The 21,602-nt window shown below is 31.5% G+C and overlaps 1 protein-coding gene across 15 annotated transcripts in view; it reads left to right on the top strand.

The window, feature by feature from the left end:
- The window catches only part of Ssbp2 (single stranded DNA binding protein 2), a 322,386-nt gene that overhangs the window by 282,936 nt on the left and 17,848 nt on the right, over positions 1-21,602 (top strand). For all 15 annotated transcript variants that reach the window (XM_046428015.2, XM_046428021.2, XM_046428005.2 and 12 more), the window contains 5 exons: positions 3,348-3,396; positions 13,267-13,302; positions 15,124-15,178; positions 18,233-18,303; positions 21,361-21,439. In XM_046428015.2, coding sequence (XP_046283971.1) covers positions 3,348-3,396; positions 13,267-13,302; positions 15,124-15,178; positions 18,233-18,303; positions 21,361-21,439 — 290 coding nt within the window. The remainder of the gene's footprint in view (positions 1-3,347; positions 3,397-13,266; positions 13,303-15,123; positions 15,179-18,232; positions 18,304-21,360; positions 21,440-21,602) is intronic.

Here is a 21,602-nt window from a genome sequence, read left to right as displayed (position 1 = left end):
CTGAGCTACAGCCCCAGCTCTGTTACTATTTCTTTTTGGAGTGTTATTCTATTTTCCATTTCTACAAATTTAGATTCCTTCAAAGACAACGAAAATGTAAATATTTATATACTTCTAAATGTTTTCTTCTGGCAGAGAAACTTCTCCAGTATGGAAATTGGAGAGAATAATTATTTTATTGATATGGTCCCAACAAAGTAAAATAAGTTTAAAGAGACATAAAAAATACGTTTTACCTCCATTGCACTTAAAAGAGTAAGATTAATTGAAATTTACTTCATTATTTATTATCTTTAAAACAAAGTAAGTCTGGGTAATGGCAAACAAGTTTTCCTAACTGACATTTGTAGCTGTCTTCTGGTCATCTTTTTTAAATGTTGGGTTCCTTAAAAATGAAAGAAAAAACTGGTGTTTTTTTAACTGTATCTTCAAACTACTTAACTACTTAAAATATCTGTGAGTTGAGAAGGAGAAACCTGCCAGAAAATCATATCTGGATGATTTTTCTTTAGCTTGTCATTCTTTCTTATTTGACATGAGAATATAATAAAAAGAAAAATACCCAAATTTGGCCACTAAAAAATTAAATAATGTACTCTAATTGACAACCGTATCCCTTTATTATAGAATACTCCATTTAGAATAAAATTTTGATAACTTTGTTGTTAAAAAATATTGGCTAACAGTTACATTGATATATTTACATTTCCATGCTCTAAACTCAGGATAAATTGTACAAAGTGTCATTTAAAATTAAAAGTTTATTTTCAGTGTTTATACAAGCAGTGCTACAGGTATATAAGTAAAACCCAAATATTAATTTAAGTAACTTAAGGTCGAATTTACATACTGTGACCAAATGTTTTCAAATGCATTGCAGATTTTTTTTAAAGGAAACTTAGTGGTACATTTCTAAATAAAAACTATATTTTCACAGATTTCCAAAAAATTTAAGATTCAGTATTAAAATACCTCTAACAGGCCAGCCTGATTCTATATAACTATACTTATACAGAAATTTTCTTTCAAAATAATGTCTGCTATAATTTATAGCTTACTTTCTTGATGATACTGATGACTTCCAAAAGGAGTGGGAATTACTGAGTTTAAGTAATTTTTCTATTAGAACTACTCATTGTACCCCATTGTATGTGTTTGCGAAATTTACATTTTTTTCATATGAATTATCAATACATAACCTTTTATAATATTAAAATAAAGTTTAATATAAATACATAATATGCTGGAAATATATAAGTATTTATCAAACTCTTAAAATGAACAAAAGATATTTAATATTATTTATAACAGTATGTTTATAATTTAACATTTACATGTTATTTTAATATTAGATTTTAAAATAACATAAAATGTCTTATTTATATAACATCATTTAGATATAATATTTCAAAATTATGAGGTCATTATATATAATCATTTAAATTTTTCCATGATTTGGATATGATTTATTTTAATGTTGTGTAAAGGTAGATATTTCCCAGTTTTTTAACTACATTTTTATCTAACATTAAACAAGTCATTTGGCTAGGTCTTACTACCCAAATGTTTTACTTGATCAATACACATAGTATATTTTACCTTATTTTCTTCCCGTTAGGATCTGGAATCTTATATGTAGAATCATCTTTCTAAAGTCAGTAATTAATTGTAAATTTCTCCTCCTCTTCATCATCATCATCTCATCATCATCTTATAAAGGCAACAACTTCCTGAGACAGTGCAAGTGCTCCTCATCTTTTTTACCTATGGACAAGACTTTAATCAAGTTTCCTTTTAGTATCTTACTTTACTCTTTTATTCTTCAAATCAAACTGGGAAAAACATGTAGACCCTAAGAATGTGATGTTCTTAGGGTCTACATTCACTCTTTCCTGCCCTTATACCCCAGATAATCCCAAAACAAAACTAAAAACAGATCTAAATATTCCAACCAAATATGAGTAATACCATAACTAACTTGGATAGCATCTTTATTTAATGCCTAGTACTTTACGTTTAAGGTCTATAGAATCAGGGAACCTATTTTTTTTTTTTTATTAAAAAGTTTCACACTCCTGGGCTGGGGATGTGGCTCAAGCGGTAGCGCGCTCGTCTGGCATGCACGGGGCACTAGGTTGGATTCTCAGCACCACATAAAAATAAAATTAGATGTTGTGTCCACCGAAAACTAAAAAATAAATATTAAAAAATTCTCTCTCTCTCTCTCTCTCTCTCTCTCTCTCTCTCTTAAAAAAAGTTTCACACTCCTAGTGACTGGAGGGAAAGGGAATTTTTTTAAATATCTTTTTTTAGTTGTGGATGGACATAATACCTTTATTTTATTTTATTTATTTTTATGTGGAGCTGAGGATCAAATACCAGTGCCCCACTCATGCTAGGCAAATGCTCTACCACTGAACTACACAATCCCAGCCTGGGAAAAGGAATTTTTGAATAGTACTAATTACAAAAGAATAGCTGATAATAGTCTCCTTTTCACAAGACAGACTTTACTCACTAAGTACTAGAATATGAGAATGGGACCTTTTTGATTTAATTAACGGATATTAAGTTTGTTTTAAAAAATGTATGCCCTTAAAAGGTATGGAATATACAACATTCTCCTCCACTCTAAAATAAAGTAATAGATTATCATGCATTCACATAGGTTACCTCTTATTTTTTCAATATTTACTCTGGCCACTACCTTGAACTAAAAATATGAAAATAAGAAAGTAATTTCCTCATTACTACTAACTAAATCATCAATGGCACTGAAATATAGATTTTGTATATAGACATATAAAGTAACATATATATATACATATATATATACATATATATACTTCGATTTTTGGTAAAGAAGATATCTCTTGTTACCTTTTTTATATTTATTCATAGTTTAATAATTAGAGCAAAAATTAATACTACTTATATTTTACAAATAATTTCACTTTAAATGAGATACAGATGGCTCTTATATTGATGTCACAAGATTATAGTGTTTTTTTATTCCGTAATCAGTGACTTTTGCTCCAAAAATGTTATAATGATTTAGATACATGTATGAATTGCAATAGGTTATTACCATTATTTGTTTATAAAAATAAAGAGAATATTAAAATAAAACTGGCCTTACTAGAAGCAATTTAATTTGGGAAGAAACTGCTTCATGAAATGATAAAAGTTTTTTTAAGAAATAATAAAGCTAATAAAATAAACATAAAGAGAGTAATTTCAGAATTGCATGGTAACTTAATTATAAACACTAATATTTTATGATTTGTTACTTATTGTGAAACATTCAAAGCATAGGTTAAAATTTCATTTATTATATTGTTTTATAGGGGTCCAGGTGGTGGTAGACCTTGGCCAAACCCAACAAATGCCAATTCAGTGAGTATATATATATATATGCATTCATACATTCATACATACATACATACATACATATACACCTTCTAAATTTTTTACACTTGTGCTTTGTAACATTTAACAAAAACAAAAATATGCTGTTTATGAAAGCTTTGCAATCCATCCTATGAATAATCATTCAAAAAGGTTTTGTGTATGTTTTTTAGAAAAATACCCAATTTTAAAATTATGTAATTTTTTCATTTCAAGAGCTAATTAAAAATGGTGTGATTTAAATATACTTCAATATCTTATATAGTAGTTTATATTAGTCATAAAATGGTTTGATCCTCTGTAATAGCTATAATAATCAACTAAGTTGTCAGATATGATCAATCTCAATTAGAGGAAACCAAATTATTATGATTGTACTTGTATTAATTACACATAGGTTTTCTGTCTTGCTGCCTCAGAAAACAAGTACACATTTTCCTTGTGCTTGTTAGCTAAATTGCCATTCTCTCACATTTATGTACCTAACATTCTAGGAATTTTCCTTTTATTATTGCGGCAGTGATTGACTATGGATGTTTTTCTTTCTTAGTAATGTGCATAAATATATGAATAGGTTGAAAACTAAGCTATCAAACACAAAATTAATATGATTTTAATTTCATGATCCTGGTGATGTTTTTTCTCCTTGTCTTTAAAATCTTGAGTTCTTCAATATGTAAGAAAGGCTGCTGTGTGAATTTGTACAGTGTGTGCACAGTACACAGGCTCTTAAGTCAAAAGAGTCAGTGGGGACTTGGCCTCTATTCCACTTGACAAGTCTATGAACCCAGCTACCCAGAAGGGATGGCTTCATTCTCTAGCAGTGGCCTTAATGCTAAATAAACATGAAACTTATCTAATGTATAATGTTTATTTAAACTTGAAGTTAAAAATGAAGTGTGTTTAATAACAGAAAAATCATTGTAAGTCTGTTGCTATTCTAAAGCAAAAGTCACTTCCTTCTCAGGTAAATAACTATCATATAAAGAGAAAAGTTATTAATTTATATTACCCAGTTTTCTTAGTTTTAATATCTATGGTGTTTACTAATTAAATGAAGTTATTTGAGGTAGAAAATATGATGTTGCTTCTTTTTGGGTCTTCAATGAACTATTCAATAAATCTTGATACCCTTTTGTCAGATTGTTGAAATGTGAATAACTTCACTGCTCCAAAATTCTTTCAGTTTGCTTATGTGCTGTAGAGGAGTTTATGTTTTTGTTTGCTTCTTGCTATCTGCCTTAACTAATTAATTCAAGATTTCACTTTAAAATGGCATCTGGCTTGCCGCTCAAAATACACTTCTTGCAACTTCCTATTGAAATGCCCATAAGGATGCTAAAAAAAAAAAAAATTCATAATGAAAAAACTGACAATCTTCCTAGTGTCAGAATCTGAAATGAATTTATATTATTTGCATGTTTAATGAGGCCAGATTTTAAAACACAACCACATCCCACCTTAACTAAGTGGGTAAGCCTTTCCACCTAGAAGCAAGAAGACCCTTCCCTCCTTTCTCACTCTTAGTTCAGCAAACCATCCCAACTGCTCATTGCAAGCAGCCAGAGGACAGGTCAAACTATCCATCTTCTTCACTCCCAATTTTTCTATATACTTGTCCAGAGATTATATCTCCTACAAACCACTGATGGGCAGCATTTAGGGAGTTGATATTGAGGACGGTATGTTGTGCTTAGCGGGAGTATATTATCTAAGTGAAGAGGATTAGATAGAGGCAAAGAAAAGAAGAGATCACTGCATTCTGATGATTCTTAGAGACCCCATCTCTTAGCATTTCTTAGAGCTGAGCACTAGGGGTAGGAGAATGACTATATCAGATCATTATTTCTGCATTATTTTAGACCCTGTTTAGAACTAAGAACTTTTGCAGGAGGTGCACATCATACTGATGTTCAGTGATCAATCGGAAATGGGTATTTGACCAGCACAAATGTAGGCAAGTAAGAAGCCTGAAAGCAGTCCCCTTGGTTAATAAACACCACATGTGGAAGCATCTGTTCTCATTCTAAGTATGCAAATGGGAAAGAAGTGGGAGGAGGGCAGGTTTTCTCTCCTGAAGAGAAATGGTCATCATCTTGAGCAGGAAAAAGAAAAACATTCTCCGGAAAATGATTTCTTACGAGAACAAGAAAGAAATTATAGAGAACTGGTAACTTTGTAGTAGAAACATAGGGATTCTATGAAACAGAAGTAAAAGGTATAAAAGGTGAACTTTTTTTACCCAAATTATATTTTTAGTGACAACTCATCTATATTATTTTGAATACAAACTTCCTTACATTTCCTGTATTTATTTAATATTACAATTAGTTTATTTTAATTCCGTAAGTCTGTGACTCCTTAGGGAAGCACCCTAAAGTATTGTTTTTATTTTTGCTGTTTTCAAATATGCTTTGCTGACTGTTTTTTCACTATTTTGAAGTAACTGCACACTTACAGAAAGCTTACAAGAATAGTACTAAGAATTGCCATGTACCTTTCACCCAAATTGCCCAATGTTAATGTTTTTCCACATTTGCTTTATGATTTCCTCTCTATACATAAACATATTTTTCCTGAATCATTTGTTTCCTGAAACTTTATCCCTAAGTACTTCAGTGTGCTTTCCCTAAAACCAAATATACTTCTTAACTCCAAAATAATGATCAAAATAAGAGCATTAACATTGACTTAATGCTACTTTTTAATCTACAGGTCTTATTTAGATTTCTCTAATTGTCCTAATAATATCTTAAATAACAGAAGAAAACCTGGTTCTCTTTTGCAGTTATATATCATGTCTTATCTCTTTTCATCTAGAACAGTTCCTTAGCTTTTCTTTGTCTTTCTCATTCTTGCACTTGTGTTAAATGGAAGCCAGTTATTATTTAGAGCATCTCACAATTTTGTTTTATTTGATATTTCCTCATGAGTAGACTTGGGTGTTCATATGTTTAGTAAGAATACCCCAGGAATTTTTTGGTTTTCTCAGTATGTCATTTTAGGAGGCATATATGGTTACTTGTACCATTACTATTAATGTTAATTTTGATCATTTGGTTAAGGTGTTTCTTATCAGAATTCTATAAATGGAAATTATTATTTTTCCTTTTGTAACTTTAACTTGGATACAGAACTTTGAAGCTATAGTAAATATGCCCTTCCTCCTTATACATTCATCAGCTATTTTTGGCATTCATTGATGATTCTTATTTGAATTTCTTACTTTGTTGGTTGCCATATGGATATCTTTTAATTCTGTCTTTCCTTTTCCATATATTACATGTCTTTCTACTAGAACAAGAAGGCTATTCTTTCTTTCCCATTCATGTTCATTTATGCTCATATATACTGATGGATTATATATTCAGTGGGTTTAGCTTGTGAAAATTGTCCTAAATTTGGCCAGTGGGAATCTCTTCAAGCTGGATCATTTCTACTTTTAGAGATTTCTTTTGTAGTACTGAGCTTCAAACCCAGGGTCTCACACATGCTAGGCAGACACTCTACTACTGAGCTATATCTCTAGCCTCATTTCTGCTTTTAAAATGGCCCATTATTGTTTGAGCACTCAGAAGCTTATCTCATATTTCCCCAGCCATTTCTTTAATGAGTCCTGGGTCTTTTCAGTGGAAAGTGGTATTTAAAGCTCATTAGAGTAATATAGCTTCTATGCCTCCAACCAGCAGAACTAGAAGATAGATGTCTCTGTGTCTACATATCACATGTATCTATATCTCTCTTTATCTCTATATATCAACAACACAAGTGCAGCTAAGGCTTCAATTTTTCAATCCATTACTACAGAATTCATTCTAGCCTTTCTGCTTTCCATGGTTATAACCAACTTCTCTGAAAGTGTGAAACCTGCCTACCATTATCCATGATATATGTATCTATTCATAATCTTTGTCTACAATTTCATCCTATAAAAGTATTTTGATCAAAAATATTTTATGGCACTCATACATGACGGTAGGAGAAACATTTTTAAGGGCAAATTCTTGTTTTTAATTCAGAATGAAAATATGATTTTCGTTTTGAACTTCTTTGACCCTAAGCATTATAGTTTTGACCTCAGATTCTTGTTTGGAATGTTGTTTATAATCTACCAATTCTAGTTTTTCCTTATTTATCTTTTTCACAAAGAACTGTATGCTTTGGCTTGGATGCATAATAAGGTTGGATCACTTAACTAGCAAGCTTTTTTTTTAAAGATGAACTATTTGGGGTCACAATATATAAAGACCAACCAAACTAGATTCATACCGAAGGAAAATATTACTACATCATGTATCTGAAAAGTTCAGATTTAAATTTGACTTTGGGCATATTTGGTTCCAAGAATTCAAAGAACCTCATCAGGACCTAGTCACTTAGTTTCTTGCCTTTGTTTCCCTTTTCACAGCAAGGAGGCTGGGTAAAGTTTCAGATTCATATCCTCACAGCTTCCAGTTCAGGGCAAAAGAAAACAACTCCTTATCGGTTTAACAAAGAAACTGAAAATAACTGAACTGAACTTGCTTAGCTGAGGTCATATGTTTATTCATAAAAAAGTTATAGACAGGGATATAATATTTTTTCTGCTGTGTCTAGGTCACATGCCTATTCCCTAAGCCTGACTCAAACTGTGTAGAGAAAACTCTGGGGTTACCAAGGAAAATTAAAGGAATTTTTAGCAGAAGAGGAAGAGAGGACAGGCAAAAAAAAAATTTAAAAACTGTTCAGTACAATTTTATATGTATCAACTCACTAGCTTTCCAGGAAAAAGAGAAAGGAAAAAAGTGAGGACCTATTATAGTAATTAAAACAAAAGAAAATAAAAATATATTATTTCAAATAGGCCCTGCTTTATACCAATAGAAGCTCATTATTTGAAAAGAGCACTAAAAATATTTTTAACTTTTCCACCAGTTCTGATGTCTTGATGTTGCCCTCCCTAATTTCTAGTTAACCAGTGCTATAAGGTAAGCTATCTGAAAAGTACTTTATCTGTAAAGAAAGGTACTTAAAATGTTACTGATAATTTTAAAAACAAACAAAAAGAAGCCCTCTAGTTAATTCTCTGGCCCCTACCACTACACCACAATCGTGGGTATTAGGATTCAGAATATTTTACAAATTTGCATTCTTATCAGAACTCTTGAATTATCTAACTTAGGCAATTTTCTGAGCCCTTAATTTTCTCATCTGTCAAATAACGGATTCTTATTCTGTGATTCTGACCTTCCAGTTCTGTGATTTTGTCTGTCTTCTACATATTCATTTTTATCCTTTGTTTTTATCTTAGTGGACATTTTGTATGAAGCATAGGGTAGTACCAGAGGGAGGATTTAGGGATAAAGAGAATGAGAAAGTTAAAAGTGTTTTTAAGTCTTTGAATCCAGGCAATAGTAATAACACAACTGAGTTAGGAATGTAGGAAAAAAGATTTAGAGGGTAGATAACAAGGTTTTGTTTTTGCTTTCTGGAATTTTTTAAAATGTTATATTTGAAGTATTTATAGAACTGCTTCTTTAGTTCTTCCATCATGTTTAATAGGTAATTCTATAATTATACCTAACACATTACAGTATATTTTAAATCTGTAATGCTGAACCTCAGCTGAGTCCTCACTGATGCTTGAACTACTCTTCTTCCTTAGTCAGCTACTTCTGCTTTCCTCAAAGACTGGTACAGTAGTTTATTATTCTCTTTGGGTCCCCTGCATTATCTTGGCCCCTTCCCTGTCAATTAAAATTGTCTCATATTTTACAGAGGAAAGAAAAAAATAAAGACCATTAGACTCAAATTTCTTCAGATTCTGAGTTTCACCAGCAATATCATTACACCTTTAGTCATATTTCTTTGTTCTTATCTTGGAAATAGAAATGTTCTTTCTTTTCAATACTCATCCGTCTGTCTATTCTCTTTATTCTACCTCTTGTTACTTTTTTGCATATGCTGCCCATTCCCTCCTCCAAAAGAATTTTTCTTTGGCCTATCCATTTCCTTTGACTGGAATTTTCTTGGAATGTAATACCAGTAAGCAAAATCTTTACACAAGCTTAAACCTCTTGTCCTCTTCTCCTGTGGAATTGGCAGGAGATAGCTGATAGAAAGGTCCTGTCAGCCCTTTTCAGTCCCAAACAACCATCCATTTCTCTCACACTGTGACTCCTTTGCCACTATCTCCTGGAGGGTGGATTCCTAGGGTTTCCCGTCTTTGATCATTGCACAGTAGTGCAGGGCCTGAAACCTCACAGGAGATAAATTAAGGCATATTGAATTGACTTCCCAACCAACTTTTCAACCCATTTCAAATTCTGTGAAAGTCCCATTCTGAAGGTTACTATTTACCAACCAAACAAGAAAGCTTTCTTTTCTGTCTTCATCATACCTGATCTCTGAAATATTTGATTGCTTAGTTTTGTTTTAAATGTCTATTCATTTTTCATTTGTGATTTTAATGTTTCTTTATTTTTCCATATTGTTATTAAAGTATTCTTTTATTATTTATTTTTAGCTATGTCTCAGAAAGCTAAAAGGCTTAAGCTTCACCCAGCAATTTAGATATTTTCTAGTCAACCTGCACCTACTTGCTGCTTCTTAAAAGTCTAACTTGCTTGATTTTTTAAATATTTTCTTCCAATTTTTATCACATCACATTTGCTGCCTTTTCTCAATTGGTAGAATTTTCTAATTACATTCCTGGCTTTCTTATCTTGTTTTTCCCCCATTTTAATGTTTTCATGTGTTTTTTTTAATATATATATTTTTAGTTATCAACAGACCTTTATTTTATTTATTTATATTCAGTGCTGAGAATCAAACCCAGCTCCTCATACATGCTAGGCAAGCGCTCTACCACTGAGCTACAACCCTAGTCCTCATGTGGTTTTAGCCATCATAAAATCTGGTAAAATTCTAAATCAGGTATTGTGACCAGCACAAAATGAAAATTCATTCAACTGAAGCTAGATCTGTAGTCTTGATCTCTAATAAATCTTTACCTATATTTATAGTGTTTATAGCTCAGTTCTAACTTAATGTCTACTAGTACCTTCAGATTTAACATATCAGACATTTCCTTAAGCCTGCTAGTTCCTGAGTTCCTTATATATAAATGAGTAGCATCATCATCCACTGTCACCAAGTTGGAAACAGGAATTACCTCAATTTTGTGCTTCTTTTGTCTGTCGCACTGTCACCACCCCTGTGAAGTAATTTGTGAAATGAATGATTATCAAATTCTCTTACTCCTTCTTGTCTTATTCAGCACTACCTACAACTCTTTTTACCATCTCTTGCCAGAACCCTTTGCAACAGTCTTCAAATTTGAATTCATGTTCCTCTAGAATTATCTTCCTTAAACATAAATTTGAACATGTCTCTGTAAACCTATGAATTATTTCCTACAGCTATATTCAGTCTAGTTAACCATTGCTTAAGGTAGTCTTTATTTTATATATATTTGAAGGATCTTGAGAAAGAAAAATTTAAAAACACAAAAAGAACAGGAACTTGAGAGAATGGAATGGTTGGAAGGAGCTAGCTTTGAAAACAAGAAGAAATTTCTTTTTTTCCTACTTCTGAAGAACAGGTGAAAATATAAATCTGTAAACAATAGGGTATTGGGCTGAAAATGAAGGCATAACAAGAACTTGATGACTTTCCTGTAAGCCAGAAGGACAAAGTACACTCAGGATGGTATAATCACCATGAGGGTCAGCTCACAAGTCAACTGCTAAGTTTTCAGGAATTTCCTGAGCTACTTGTTAAAGAATTGGTAACTTCAAATTTCCCATACAGAATAATTATGCCACAGAAATTGGAAAATGCTACAAATCAGAATCATACACCTCCCCATCCCACACCCAGGTACAATGTTTAATGAGTGTACAGGCTTCTGGTTTTCATAAAGGGTAAGCCAGAATACTTCCAAATGATGAAGACGAAGTGGAAGTTGGAGAACATGGTTATATTGTGGAAGTTGTCAACCTTAATTTATGTTTCCCTCCAGGAAATCTCTACTATAAAACAGAAATTTTAGCAAAGGGGTAGTCAAAGAGATGGGAATTATTATATTAGGCTTTCAGATAATTTAAGGTATTGGAGAAAGAAATGAAATGTTGACAGTGGCATGGGGAAGGGCAGAGTAATTTAGTCATAAAATAATAGAGAAATATCTAAGTAAACATGGAGGAATTGTAGGGAAATATTCTGGTTGGAATATATAATTTGTGAATGTCATAAGAAATAAGAAATATATTAGGCAAGGAAATTATTTGGATCTCTGTACAAAGCATTCAGAGTACTGACAAATGAAAAAGTGGGCAGTGGGTTGTAAAGGAAGGCAATGAACTATAAATTCCGAAGATCTCAAAGGTGGTTAGATGTTTAATGTAAATCAGAGGATGAGTGATACTCCATGAACTGAAAAGGGCTGAAGAAAACAAAATTGTATTCATTCACCCAATTAAGTCAATGTCAAATGCCATAGAATACTGAGGTACTAGTAGCTCAAGTAATACTTATCAATAGTGATTCTGGGTACTCCAGCCATTGTTATCTGTAATGCTCAATACCTATAGGGAAACAAGCAGGAGCCCCAGGGACATGTGCTCTGTGTTTAATAAGGATACCAAAAAACAAGGAGAAAAGCTTTTCATATAACTTAATATTAAACAATTCCAAAAAAGCATCAAAGATTTATTCAAGAAAAAAATCAAAAGTGTTATACTTCCTTATTCTTACTTTATGATTTCATATTATTATGTTTAATTATGTGGCAGGTATTGAGATGGAGAGACAGGTTAGGTTTCACGTACCACAATTTTTTCACTTCTTTAAAAGTTCTATTCTGGTGCTGGCTGACTGACTCCAGGTAAACAGTAATTTATTCAATTTTATCAGAGTAAAGCAAAAATATCTCATGGAATATACAGTGTGTCTTCATGCAAGTGAGTAAGTGAGATTGTATTTAAAATAAAATATTTGGATTTAACTTTCCTTATTTTTAAATGTAAACTTTTTACTTTTTCATTTCTTAAATTATCAGAGCAATGTGGGATTAATAATTTCAAAACACTAGAAAAGAGCTTGTTTAAGAGCTTGATTTAAGCCAGGTATTCTGGTACACATCTGTAATCCCAATGGCTCTGGAGGCTGAGGTGGGAGGATCATGAATTCAAAGCCAGCCTCGGCAACTTCGCAAGACCCTGTCTCCAAACAAACTATTAAAAAAGGGCTGAGGATATGGCTCAGTGGTTAAGCACCTCTGAGGTCAATCCTGCATACAAAAAAAAAAAAAAAAAGTGGGGGGAAGAGCTTGATTTGAAGAGAAAGAGGGAATATATAACCCATATATGATGCCCACAAATTAATAATTTTGAAGATGAATATTAATAAGTTCTTTTGCATTTGTTATAGTAGCTAATTGTATAGGCAAAGGGAAAGGTGAGTTCAAATGTTGATCCATGCTGCATGAATACAGTGAGCAATCTTTTTTAAAAGCACATAGCTTAGAAATAATATCTGTGAAGCTACTAATTTGAAAAAAAATTCTGTAATTTCTATTTACAGAATAAATCATTAAATTAAGCAACGTGTACAGCTGACCTGAAACCAATATAGCTCGAATCTGTAATTCTGTGTAAATTCCTCCTGACTAAAATGTACATTTTTTCTTGTAAATTGAAGATAGTATTGCAGTTATTCATATTTCTGACACTTAAACAGACATACATTCCTTCATCTTTTACTGTCCTTTAGGATACAGTTTAAAATTTAATAGAAGTTAGGAAATTGTTTCATTTAGGTCAGTCCCATGTTGCCACATGAATCAAAATATTTGTTTTTGTCCTGTTCATGTTCTAGATACCATACTCCTCAGCATCTCCTGGGAATTATGTAGTAAGTACATTTGGGTTTGTTTGCTCATAAGAATTGATGTTACGTTTTATTTGAGCAATGAAATAGTTGTCCAGATGTTAAGAAGAGCCCCTGTGTATTGGCCAAGAAGTGAACATCTTGAGTTGTTTCATCTGCCAACCTCAGTACATATGTTGATGTTCATTAGTGAAACAGTTATCAATCTGGTTAGAATTGCCCTAAGTACTGTGTTTTACTTCAGCATATGTTTCTGGAAACCAGTACAATGCTCTCTGTCCAATCACAAAGAGAGCCATCCTCAGTTAAACAATGATATGCTTGAATTTGCAGTTCTCCAGGAGAATAATGTACGCCCCCTCCCCAACCCACTCACCACACATAAAGTTTAACATCTAAGAAGATGTTAAACTTTCTCCCAATCACAAAGTGAATTAGACAGCAGAATAATGCCTAGTAGTTTGCAAATATCTTCTATTTTTTGTTATTCTTAAAAACTGAAAACACCAACTTTTCTCATTGTTTTTTAATACACGGTAAAATTTTTTCTAGTAATTCATATAGTCCTGAAGTTAAAATTGCAGGTTTTATATAAACTCTTGAACTCACAAATGACTTTTTAACCATAATCAAATTTGATTCTTGATACATCTCAAGGCCACCATAAAGGATAATTTGTTATAATTTAGGGGGAAATGCCTAATAGAGAAGAAAGAATAAAATGATAAAAAAGGAAATTTTCCTAAGGAAATGTTCAGAGGTTGGTGTCAACTGGAATGGAAATTAAAGGAGTACATGAGAAGAAAATCAACGAGCATTGTACCTGCCTTAGAAATAGTGTTTATTAACATAGTGAAAAGTGCACACTGCATTGGACCTGTGAACTTAGTGCTTAATGTTCCTACAAGCTATATAAACTAAGGAAGTTTAATTTCCTTCACATTTTGTATGAAACAAATCGTAAGTAAGAAAATTGGGGTAAAACTATTTTAAAAATCATTTAATAAGCCTCATACAGAGTTTAGTGATAATATAGATTTATTTGAAGGGAAATTTAAGTTGTTTATTAAATACCAAATACATTTATTATTTGAAATAATTGGTAGGCTATATCTACACACTAAGAATGAAATGAAAATTTAGTCATGTAAGAGTTAATGTAACATGGGACATCTGAAAAATTCTGAAACCCATTGTCTGAATTATCCATTTTGATTGCCTGAATTAACTTCAGAACATCCTAATCTCTACTTCAGTATGAGTGTGTAGCTGTAGTCTTAATAACCCACAGCATTAGGCAGCATTGTATCTCATTTCTAATTGATGTTATTGATAACTGAATGTATTCTACTCCAGAACTGTTGCAGTTGATGCTGAAAAAAGAAATAGCAGAATGTATCTGAGTTTCTTTGGTTTTTAAAGATATTCTCTTAAGTGAATATCTTTTTTGCTTCCTATTTTAAAGAACAGTGATAGAAAATGTAAGAAAATTACAGTAAACTAAATCACAAGTGCACATGAATTATTTCTATTTTATGGATTTGTAAAAGCACCGTTAAGTGGTTTCTCCTTAACCTCATTATACCTGACGTGATTAAGTCATGAATAATAAATCAGTGCTACAGGCTCATTGTTTTTGGAAACTTGTCAAAACAATCTCAACATAGTTAAGCTAAATTGTGTTTTGCATAATATTGAAATGATGGTGCATTCAAAGAAAATAAATTATGAAGAAATATATTTCCTCTGTTATTTTCAAATTGGATTATTATAGAGATAAATCTTTGTTTTCCTTACATTGTTTAATTAAATGCCTTATTTTTACTGAAATTTTGTATAATTTAGGGTCCTCCAGGAGGTGGAGGGCCACCAGGAACACCCATCATGCCTAGTCCAGCAGGTATTGTAATTAAACTAGCCACATGGGCTTTTGATTACTAGAATAAAATCACAAAATTTAGAAAATTGTTTATTCAAAAAATTGTTTTATGAAATAAAGTTAGTAGTAGTCATTATCTCATGGTTAAAGAAGTAGAGTAGAGGTAGCAAGTAGGAAGAAACAGAGTTGTAAAATAACTATACTGTTAAGTTACATCAACTTCAGAACATTTTTGTTGTGTGGGTAACTGATTTAGCATGAAAACTGTTCATTGGTATGAATTGCCCAATAATTTATCAAGCTTAATGATTCTTTGAAAATGAGAAAAAGATCCATAGCTCATATCTTAGAAAAAAATCTGTATAATATTAATGAAACAGATCTATTAGATTTAAAATAACAAATCAGAGCCACCACATCTGTCATCTTGCTAAGATGAATATACATGTGCTCACAGTTTTAATTACCCTATTTATAGAAATTTATTTATTAGTAAATTTACTAGAGTGGGAAAAGTTTTTTGAATCTTCTAAATTGAAATGTTACTTCAATATACCCATATGCATTTTACATAGTTATTTCAAATAGCTTTACCCTTTTTTCTTGTGACTGTAATACAGACTATTAGATGTATTTGGAGACTCTACTGGTTGGAGTTTAAATGAGTATAGTTTTAAAAAATACTCTGGTAACATATATCAAAAGCAGTGAAAAAGTTCATACCATTTGACTATAATCCCAACACTAGAAATGATTAAAGATACAATCCAAGATTTATGCACAAGGATGTTCATTTGTCATAGTCAATAGTGAAATAGTCAACATAATTTTCACTCTTAATCCACTTTTAGTGAAGTTATTGAATTAATTTGTATAACATGATGGAATATAATTAAAATTTCATTAAAGTTATTTTCAAAGAATTTTTAATGAGAAAATAAATGCTCATGATTCAACACAATATGATCATAAGTATACATATAAATGCATATACATATATATATATATGTTATATATATCAAAAATCTAAAAAGTAGGGGAAAAGAAATTGTTGGAATTACTTCTAGGTAATAAAATAGGAAATTTTTATAACTAGAAATAATTTTTAATTGTTTCATTGTTGAATTCATATTTTAACTGGTTTGTTGAAGTTTGAGATATATAGAAACTTAAAATTCATGTCATTAATGATCCTCAAAAATAAGTTTTTAAATTTTTAACTTTCAAATTTCAATAAAACCAGTTTGACAATACAAAATTTTACTTTACTTCACTAACTCTTTATACTGTACTCGTAAATATTTTATACTCTCTATCCTCAAAGCATATTCACTATTAATAAAATTCATTGAAGATAGAATTATATGGACAGGTCATCTCCCCTACATTTACATTCTTGTATCATGGAGTCAATGTTTAATTTATGAAGGGAACATGTGATTAAGAAACACTTTATCTACAAGACTAAAGAAAATTGGAGCAACTCTAAGCATTGCAAGTGATAAGTAATTTTACCACTTCTAACTTTCAAGTTAGAAATTGCAACCAGCATATCTTCCAGGCATTCTTTTATACTCATTATATATTCATTCTTTATCACAATCACTCCTCTAATATTAAATCAACACCCCTTGGCCCCCAAAATAGGTGCCAAAAATTCACTTTACTGTAAATTTCTTCTATTAATTAAAAAAGTCAGACAATTTCTAGAAAAGGACACCCTATTTCTCTATATTCTTTATCAGGTGAAATTATATTCTCTATTGGTCTTAAAAATGATAAATTCATGTCCTTTCTGCATAGTTAAAATATATAGCTCATTTTTCCTTTCACCAAGACTAACAATAATTCAGTTGAAAACCCATTTGAAAGTTGTATGTATTTAAAAGATAATCTAAGATTTCTGAAAGAGAACTTTGCATGTCATAGAGTTTATTCCATTTGTTAAATCCAAGTTAGCCAATATTTATTTTCTGAGGCATGTGATCTCAATGAGATTATTATAGCCTAAGTGAAAGTAGAAGACAAAAATAAGACAATATGTAGACTGTTATTCAAGGCAGAATTTCTTGGTGGGGGAACCCTTATTTACTTGGAAATATCAGGAAAAAAAATACTTCATGGACTAGGTAACATTTGAAATAAGTCTTGAATTTCAGTAGGTGGGAACTTGGGAAAAGATGCTTGGAGGAAAAGAAAACAAAAATTCAAAGATGGGAAAATTTGGTCATAAGCAGGAAAGAACCAATAGCCTAGGTATATAACAACATGAAAATCATTAAAGCCACAAAAATAGATTGAGACCTCACTTAGTATAAAGAGGTAGGGGTCAGCCTGAGGGACTATGTAGTAATCTATGTAGAATCTATTTTAATTGTAGGAATTAACTAAGAGACATGTAAATTTTTTTAAACACTCTAAAATGTTACAGATTTGTATGGGTTATATACTACACTTATTTTATAATAATGAATCAAGAAAAAAATGAGCAAGAAGAATTTTATTTAAAAAAACTGTTGGGTGGAGGAATCTGGCTTTTACTTTAAACAAGAGAGTTTATTATTCCAATTACATAATCTCGTTCTAATCTCTTTCTTTTTAAATTAAGCCAGGATATTCTACCTGCTTTTACTAATTAATAGCTAAAATGATTTATCTTTAGAATTTTTAGATAGTAACCTAAGGAAATAATGAAAGTTGAAAAGATAATAAATGTGAATTTTAAGAGATTTTTGTTGTATGCATACATGTGGTTGCTTAGAGAAGTCAAAAAATATCCACGTTTTTTAAAAACAAAAAATTTTACTGTAACCTTTTAGATTGTTGAAGTAATAATTCTTTGACCTGAATTACTAAAGTGACTATTTCTGTTATCATATACCTATCATACCATCATAGGTAGAATGACAGTTTTGGGGTCAGACTCCCAGATACTTGTTTCCAAATAGTAGTAATAGCTATCTCAGGTGTCACAGCTCTCAATACCTACGTATATCCAGTTCATCTTTGTTGTTTTGTGATGGCTTTTGTATAGATTATAAAGTAAGATATCAATTAAGTAATATTTTGTTTCAGATTCAACTAATTCTGGAGACAACATGTATACTTTAATGAATGCAGTACCTCCTGGACCTAACAGACCTAATGTAAATATGATTTTTTCCTTGGGGGGATATATTTTAAGACTTTCAAACTCAATACATTCTATTTCCTGAGTATTGTTTAAACTTTGTATTTTATTATCCAAGAGACTACTGGATATCAGAAAAATTCTTTCTAGACTCTAGATTGAAGAAAAAACAGCATCGAATGCATAGGTTCTTATATAAATATAAAAGTGAACCTAACTATAAATGCTGACCTCTCAATTTATCTGAAATACTGAATGATTAATACTATTTAAAATGACAAGTTGTGTATAATCATTTATGTTTATATCATTTTTAGCACTATTTAATTTTTTCATTGTGATTTTTCTAATCCTCCTGAACTTGAAAGTAAATTAGGAATTTGCATATGCACATTTTTCTTTATATTATGAAATCTAGGGTTTAAATATGAAACTGAGACAGTTTTACAAGAAGAATATGGTCGTGATCTTTCCTGTAAAAAGTGCATAGGAAAATATTTATCCATGATATCAGGCCTACATGTTAACAAAAAATTTACAACAGATTATAGTTGTAAATATAATCTAAATAAATAAATGTAATGATAACATATAATTAAATAAATTAAACTAATATTTATTATAACATATAACAATGTATATAACAATATAGCTAAGACTATGCATAAAACATTATACAACACATACACGTATATATAAATATATAGCATGTAGCTGAAACTGGAGAAAAATAAGAAGTACATTTGTTTTGTGTTAAACTACCAAACATGTATTTATGTGTTTTTGTCTTTTAAAACACTGTGGGGGCCAGATAAAAAGACCAAACCTAATAAATTCACAGGCTAATGAGTTTTCTGGCTCTAGTTGCTCAGTTCAGATCTAAACTATGCTTTTAATAAAAGCTGAATAATAACATTAAGTTCAAAGTCAATCCTTGACTTATCAGTGAGTATATATATTACATGTCATTTTACTAAAATTTCAATGAGCTTTTAGATAATTAATTTTAGGTAGCAAAATTATTCTTCTCCTGGGAAAACTTGAAATCATGTGGTTTGTGTGCTCACAGTGGTAAAAATCCCCCATATTTCCACACAGTCATGGTAGTATTGGGGTTTATGTACTGAATTTTTTTTTCCTCCAAAAACCTTTATGATTGGTAACTACCACTGCCCCTTCCATATACACATGAACACACTCCACATTCAGTATTCTGCAGCATATACCATAGAAGGATTGCTTTAGTCATGGGAACTTTGAAGAAAAAAAATATTTTCAGCAGATTGTCTTAGCTCTAAGCATAAGATAACTTGGCTTCAAACTGGACTCTAAGTTTCCTCAGAAGTATTCTAGGGAGATGAGAGGAAGACAGTGGGCAAGCCATTGACTTTCCATTACCAACTCTACTATAGCACATCTTTTCACAACTGTTTTATACCAGACTTCTAATATTTAAGATGTTACTTGGAAAGGAGAATTCCACTGCTTTAAAATATGTTAGCTAGAACTGCTATAGAATATGTGACTGTCCAGAGAAATGCAAATCAAAAACACCCTAAGATACCATCTCACTCCAGTAAGATTGGCAGCCATTATGAAGTCAAACAACAACAAGTGCTGGCGAGGATGTGGGGAAAAGGGTACACTTGTACATTGCTGGTGGGACTGCAGATTGGTGCAGCCAATTTGGAAAGCAGTATGGAGATTTCTTGGAAAGCTGGGAATGGAGCCACCATTTGACCCAGCTATTCCCCTTCTCGGTCTATTCCCTAAAGACCTAAAAAGAGCATACTACAGGGACACTGCTACATCGATGTTCATAGCAGCACAATTCACAATAGCAAGACTGTGGAACCAACCTAGATGCCCTTCAATAGATGAATGGATAAAAAAAAATGTGGCATTTATACACAATGGAGTATTACTCTGCATTAAAAAAATGACAAAATCATAGAATTTACAGGGAAATGGATGGCATTAGAGCAGATTATGCTAAGTGAAGCTAGCCAATCCCTAAAAAACAAATGCCAAATGTCTTCTTTGATATAAGGAGAGTAACTAAGAACAGAGTAGGGTCGAAGAGCATGAGAAGAAGATTAACATTAAACAGGGATGAGAGGTGGGAGGGAAAGGGAGAGAGAAGGGAAAATGCATGGAAATGGAAGGAGACCCTCAGAGTTATACAAAAGTACATACAAGAGGAAGTGAGGGGAAAGGGAAAAATAATACAAGGGGGACAAATGAATGTCAGTAGAGGGGGCAGAGAGAGAAGAGGGGAGGGGAGGGGGGATAGTAGAGGATAGGAAAGGCAGCAGAACACAACAGACACTAGTATGGCAATATGTAAATCAATGGATGTGTAACTGATGTGATTCTGAAATCTGTATATGGGGTAAAAATGGGAGCTCATAACCCACTTGAATCAAAGTGTGAAATATGATATATCAAGAACTGTGTAATGTTTTGAACAACCAACAATAAAAAATTAAAAAAAAAAAGAATATGTGACTGTCAAGTTGAGACTGCCAAGCATTAGCTATGTTCAGCTATCCCTCAGGAACTAAATGTATTTAACCTGTAAAATGAAATTATTTATTATGTCCATTTGAACAAATGGACTTCTAAGAAAAAAATGTTAATGTTGTCATAATGATGTTGACTTATTCTTCTTAATAAGCCAATACATTTAACAGCTTCTTAAGAACTATCTTTGGTTTATAATAGAAAGTTTGTCGGGATCATAGGAGAGAATACTTATCATTTGCATGGCTGTCTAGTTGGGGATATCTAAAAAGAAAATTTTGAATTTAAATGAACGTTAGCCTGAACATCCAGAGCATAGAGAAGGTGAACTGAGAGGATTGGGACAGTTCAATGAGAGAATCTATAAGACTGAAAAAAAAAATCAAGCAAAACTCTCTATAAAACTCTCTATAACTTAAAAAAACTCTCTATAACTTAAAAATGAAAATAAATTGTGGCAATGCCTTGTAATGTTAAAGGTAGATGTTGTAACACTAAGATAAAATTTGTTTCAATATGATCACAATCATTTTCTTCATTTTTAATATAGTTTCCAATGGGTCCTGGGTCAGATGGTCCCATGGGTGGATTAGGAGGAATGGAGTCACATCACATGAATGGCTCTTTAGGTAAGGATTTTATAAGTATAGAATAAATTCAAAACAAAACCTTAATTCTATGTAGTGGATTCTATGGTTTGCAAAAATTTTCTGTCCAGATACTTATTTTGAGATACTTCAACTTTTACCTCAGAATGATACTTCAATCTACAATATATTGGTTTTGATAACT

Source organism: Marmota monax, unplaced genomic scaffold, assembly GCF_021218885.2.
Source record: "Marmota monax isolate L192 unplaced genomic scaffold, Marmota_monax_Labrador192_F-V1.1 WCK01_AAM20220418_F8-fsc00018, whole genome shotgun sequence".
NCBI classification, from domain to species: Eukaryota; Metazoa; Chordata; class Mammalia; order Rodentia; family Sciuridae; genus Marmota; species Marmota monax.
Note: the sequence above shows the minus strand (reverse complement) of the source record. Positions and strands in the feature narration are given on the sequence as shown.